This window comes from Alnus glutinosa, chromosome 10 (genome assembly GCF_958979055.1).
Source record: "Alnus glutinosa chromosome 10, dhAlnGlut1.1, whole genome shotgun sequence".
Taxonomy (NCBI): domain Eukaryota; kingdom Viridiplantae; phylum Streptophyta; class Magnoliopsida; order Fagales; family Betulaceae; genus Alnus; species Alnus glutinosa.
In genome coordinates, this window is record NC_084895.1 from 6,871,176 (window position 1) to 6,877,193 (window position 6,018).

Genomic DNA, 6,018 nt, shown 5'->3' on the forward strand with positions numbered 1-6,018 from the left:
ATCATAGATTGGGGGGGTGTCTATCCACCTATTCTCGCCATGGGTTGATACTTTATAGGAGTAAAATGTAATTTTCTCAAATATATATATATATATATATATATATATCTTAATTTTATTTTTAAAAAAAATTGATGGTGCATCTGCGGTTGCAAATAGAGGGGGCCACTCTGTCCGGCGGCCACGCACAATGCCTGTAAGAGAGAGTAGCAATTCTAAAATGACCGGTAAGATATGACAGCCACCAAGGCCCACCGTTGGGGCCCAGATCATAACTCGGTGGCAGCAATATATGTTTCCCTAATTTTATTTATTTTTAATTTATATAAAAATATTTTTTTTAATGTTGCGTATCAATTTTATATTTTTTTTTATAATTAAAATTAATATGACTTTTAAAATTACCATTCAATTTATGATAAATTACTATTAAATTTTAATTTAATAGTAATTTTATGAAAAAAAAATAAAACACAATAGTAATATATAGCATTAATCAAGCTGACGTCATTTGATCCACCGTCGGTTGTCTACCGTTCTAAATTTCTAATTCACAAACTTCCCCTCAACATTAGATATTTTCTCTCTCTCTGCGCACAGACAGGCCGTTAACTTCCGCATCTGTGAGTATGGCAGCAAACCTTATGCATGCGGTTCAGTACGATGGCTATGGTGGAGGAGCAGCCGGTTTGAAGGTTATTTTCATGTTTATTTATTTTTTTTAATTTTTAATTTTGTTTATAAGTAATCGCAAATTTATTAAAAAGCGCTAAGGTAGCACGGATGCAATTTTTTTATTATTATTATTATTTTAATTTTCTATATTACCTAAGCATTTCGTTAGCTTGACCTATCTGAATTTTAAAATCTTATGCTTATGAAGTTCTAGTTTTTTTTTTTTTTTTTTTTTTTTTTTTTTTTTAAAAAAAAAAATTGAAATTAGCTAAGCAGGTTATACAATGGGGCTTGGATCGAAGGTCCGTTTCACCAATCTGTGTAATTTGTTGTGTCTGCTTTCGTTCCAAATCCTTCTGGCTTAATTATGTTCTATTTGATGAAATCAAAATATATATTTAGGAGGGGGAATTGGGATGTGTACAAATGGCCCCTTATATTTTGTAATTATTCATTTGACACCATTCCACTGATAGTTTTAGGATGCTTCCCTCTCAAATTTCTTCATTTTGAGATATGGTAACACTCATAATTTCTTAATATCCAGATAACAGTTGTCTGGGGCTACATGATTTATAGAATTGTGAGTCTGCAAAATGGGGGGATCACTGCAGGAATAAATGTCGGGAGCTCTCACATTTGACCTTGGAGGTCTCATGCATATCCAGACTTTCGGAAAATGCTGAATTTAATCTGACTATTTACTTTGTGAATGATTGAAGGGCTTTAGATAATTGAGACCAGAATTTCAATCCATTGGTGAAAGGGAAGAAATCTTCTTTTGGATAGAAAAAAAAAAAAAAAAATTGAGTACGATGTAATGGAGAAGAAGAACTTTTAAGGGGATTCCTTTTTATGTGTCTGAATGTACCGCTGCTTTAAACCTATTATTGGGTAAATATGTTGTTCAATTTTTAATAGGTCCAGGATGTTGACTTAGCAATGGAACCTACTTTTTTTTTTTTTTTTTTTGTCAGCACTAATAACACCAAAATGGACATAGTGGGAGCGGTTTGGTAAGGGCAGTGGCTCAAATAGTCTTATGACATGGTTTATAAAACAAACTTGTGAAGAAATAGTTGCATTATTTTAAGTTTTTTTCTACTCTGTCATGTCCTCTCAGATTTTCCCTTTCTTAGTCTGGGTGCACTAGCATAAATGTTAAATTGGTGTACTAGTATAGAAGCAGTTGTGGCATATATGATGTATTTTATCCATAATTTTATTTGAGTTTTCAGTTTAGGATTACTCTAGCTATCTGATTTTCAACTTAATCTTTCCTGCAGCATAGATTAACATTATGCATTCCTGTTACCCTTTGCTATCTTCTCTTTTCATAACTAGTTCATTGTTTCCGTTTCCTTCATGCTTTTCTACTACTCCATTTCTCACATTGTCTACACCGCTGATCTGAACTCTGGTACCTATTGAAGGTAAGTAAAATGGTTTGCTTTTTAGTCACCAGTTTTGGGGATTTGACCAATCTTCTGTTGATTATTTTGGAGTTTTATTTTTTCTTGAGCACCCCTCTCATTGAACAAGTATATGGAAAGAACACACTGATGTAACTTTTTTTCCCAGTTTTAAACATGAGGCTGAGTAGCAAATTTTACTTGATAGTTGCCTAGTAGCCTCAGGATTAGTGTTTCTAGTATAGAGAGGCAAGCAGAAAGACACTCCGAAAAGGCATGGACTTGATAAATGTTATTCACAACAGAATATTGAGCTTTTCCATAACATTATTTGATGCTGAAGTTTTTCGAGGGAAAGGAGAGCAATTATCATCTAACTGTGCTTTTTGGTTGTATGTATGTGAACAGTTTATTTGCATTTGCTGCTTGCTGTGCAGAGATATAACAGTAAAAGCCATTGAAATTTCAAAAGTATTGTTACTTTCATGTTTGTTGCAGCATGTTGAAGTTCCAGTCCCCACTCCGAAGAAGAGTGAGCTGTTGCTAAAACTGGAAGCAACTAGTCTAAATCCGGTGAATTGGAAAATTCAGAAAGGCATACTGCGGCCTTTTCTACCTCGCAAGTTCCCTCATATACCTGGTAATTCTTTATTGCTCATTGTTTCTAACAACATAAATTTTTGCGACACCTTCCTTTATCTAGCTAGGGAACACATTTTAATGCATAGATCTCATTGACTTTTGTTAACTAAATTAAGCCATAAGTCAAATTTTGATCCCTGTTATTATTTTAAAGTCTCGAGCAGTTACTATTTAACAAAGACATGCGGACTATTTATAGGTGCATATGCATGATGGAACATCTAATTTAATTTGTAGATGCCCCTTTAATGGTCATTCATTAATTAATTACAATGATAAATATCCATAATTCTGGAATACCACAATTGCTAGTAGATACCAACGGAAAACTTGTCCTCTTTTCTCCTTTTCTAGTAAGTATTGAATGTTGAGCTCTTCCCCTCCGTTCCAAATGTCATGCTTGCAGCACTATGCTATAATGTCTTTGACATTACTTGTGTATGATTTTCGTTACACATCTTTTTCTCATATATATATTGTTTTTGTAAGCTATTGAAAATGTATCTTTTTCCCACATTTCTTTAACTATGGGTGATTGGGCTGGTTTAGGCTACTCAATTTGACCTAATGAAGAATTACTCGATAGCATTTGATGAATGTTACAGTTCAAATTCTTATTTCAATTTTAAGAGGGCGTAGGAGCATTTCACATATCCTTCAATGGCACCCAAGCGGCCTAAAACTCTGAAATCAAAAATTGATCTAGTAAACATCATTCACATGATACTGATCGATTTTGTGGCATTCCAAGCGCCAAATAAAACTAATATTACTACATTGACACATGAGTAACTAGGCGATATACCTATTGGATTGAATTTCTCACTGTTGCTTGCATGTTGTAAATTTTTGGCAAGTGTTGCATTTTTCCCTTTTGGCTGAACATGTTTGTTGTTGGAAAAGGTACTGATGTGGCAGGAGAGGTTGTAGAGGTTGGACCAGGAGTGAAAAGTTTCAAAGCTGGTGACAAAGTTGTAGCTGCGCTTGGCCATGATGTGAGTACTCATTTTTATTCTTTTGCCTTTATACCTCCCCTCAAATGATTTGAATATTCTTTGTCTTCACTTCTGAGGAAGCATGATCATGTTATCGAAAAGGATTGGGGAAAAGGAACGATTAGTTTCCTACAGTGTCAATGGACTTTTTTTCCCCCTTCTTTTGTTCCAAATTCTGTGTAGGTAAGACAAAAAAATCACTCTTGGGAGAAATATATATCAAAAGAGATCTTCTCCTCAATAAAGTTCTACCTTAATAGCTCCTGCTGTCCCCTCACCTGAGTGGTGCAGTTTGGACAACTTTTACAGATTGTTTAGTAGTTATTAAATATTATGAGGTAGTTATTAGCTCGTCCTCCTAATTGGGCCTGGTATTATTGAAAATTTTAAATCCTATTTAAGAATAACTATTTTGCATTTCAGAGAAGAAAAAGCAGAAAATTTGGTAATATCCAGAATTAGTATACTGCAATGAAACCTATCACATTTAGAATCAAGCGATCCTTGATCTCACTAGGGTAGTAATGCATTCGGGTAACTCTGGTCTGTAACAATATTGGCCTAGGCATTCTTTGAATGGATTCATGTTTGAAAAGTTTCTCCTGAATTTGGTGTACAGGCAGTACTTATCTAGCACTCTGCAGGTCTCACTCATGACCTTGCCAATATTTGACATTCCATCCTGGCTTTAGATAAGATGTGGCATGATTTTTCACATTTGGTTGGACAATTGCGTGTAGCAACTCTAGATGTGCTGAATTTATGGTCACTGGATGTTTCAGTTGTGTGAAAATACTCGGGCATTAGTTATTAATATAACATATATTTTTTTGTTCTCTCTATTCTTGTTGTATATTGACAGTATGCAGGTGGACTAGCTGAGTTTGCTGTGTCTAAGGAGAAGCTTACAGTTGCTAGGCCAGCTGAAGTTTCAGCAGCTGAAGGTGCAGGCTTACCCATTGCTGGTGTTACAGCTCTCCAGGCGCTCACTGAATCTGCTGGGATCAAGCTTGATGGAAGTGGTCAGCAGGCAAACATTTTGATCACTGCTGCCTCAGGTGGTGTGGGTCAATATGCGGTTCAACTGGCAAAGCTTGGAAACACACATGTGACTGCCACTTGTGGGGCACGGAACATTGAGTTTGTCAAGAGCTTAGGGGCCGATGAGATTCTCGACTACAAGACTCCGGACGGGGCAGCTCTGAAGAGCCCGTCTGGTCGAAAGTATGACTTTGTGATCCACTGTGCAACTGGCATTCCTTGGTCAACTTTTGAGCCAAATCTGAGTGAGAATGGGAAGGTGTTAGATTTAACTCCCAGCACAAGTTCCATGATGACTTTTGCTGTAAAGAAAATTACCTTCTCCAAGAAGCAGCTTGTGCCAGTAATGGCAAATGTCACTAGTGAAAAACTGGATTCTCTTGTTAAGTTGGTGAAGGAAGGTAAACTTAAGACTGTAATTGACTCGAAGCATTCTCTGAGCAAGGCTGAAGATGCTTGGGCTAAGAGTATTGATGGCCATGCTACTGGGAAGATCATCGTGGAGCCTTTCTAGATATAATATGCTTGGAATTGTTAGATTCCAATATGCTTAAATGAGAGGGTTGTATCTTAATTACTGGTACATATAAAGTAAATCTGAGACATTAGACCTGATATTGTAAATTATCAATATTATGCGGTGTGTTTATTGTAGCATAAAAATGAGCTACATATGTTTATGTATACGTGCATTCTATGTAAAGTTTAGATAGAACCCCCCCGTTCCAAACTGCTCACATTGGCTTATCTATTCTTAGGCTAAAATAAAAATGAGCTACATAATACTTTTTTGTGTTTGAATCAGTACTGTAGCTTCTCTATGCATTTTTTTATTCATAGAACTCTCTCTCATCAAATCTTTGGCTGCAGCTGACGCAACATGGATCAATAACAAAAGAACGATAGAGGATTGGCGTCTCACCAGTCGCATAAATCTGGAGTCACACTAGGAATGTAGAGTCTCACCAGAAAAGAAGAGCAATCACAACTCTCGAAAACAAAACAATTGTTTAAATTTAATCATAGTCTGAATCATAGTATGTCTATTATAGTCGAAAAGTATGCTTAAATAGACTAAGACACTTAACCATAACCCTAATGTGATTGACTTTTGGGCTAAACTCATTATTGCATACTGAATCTTAAAATATAAATTAATTACTAATAATAATTACAAATAACACCGATTAAATAATGTGGTTATTACTATGTGCAAGCTTAAATAAATTAATATTTCACTTGTTACACAATTT

At 35.4% G+C, this 6,018-nt stretch overlaps 1 protein-coding gene across 1 annotated transcript; it reads left to right on the top strand.

Annotated features, from left to right (window-relative positions):
• The first annotated feature begins 527 nt into the window (after positions 1-527).
• On the top strand, positions 528-5,451 carry LOC133879698 (chloroplast envelope quinone oxidoreductase homolog). Its single transcript, XM_062318399.1, has 4 exons — positions 528-695; positions 2,586-2,727; positions 3,633-3,724; positions 4,587-5,451. The coding sequence occupies exons 1-4, from the start codon at positions 630-632 to the stop codon at positions 5,277-5,279; spliced, it is 993 nt and encodes a 330-aa protein (XP_062174383.1). The 5' UTR covers positions 528-629; the 3' UTR covers positions 5,280-5,451.
• Positions 5,452-6,018: the final 567 nt, after the last annotated feature.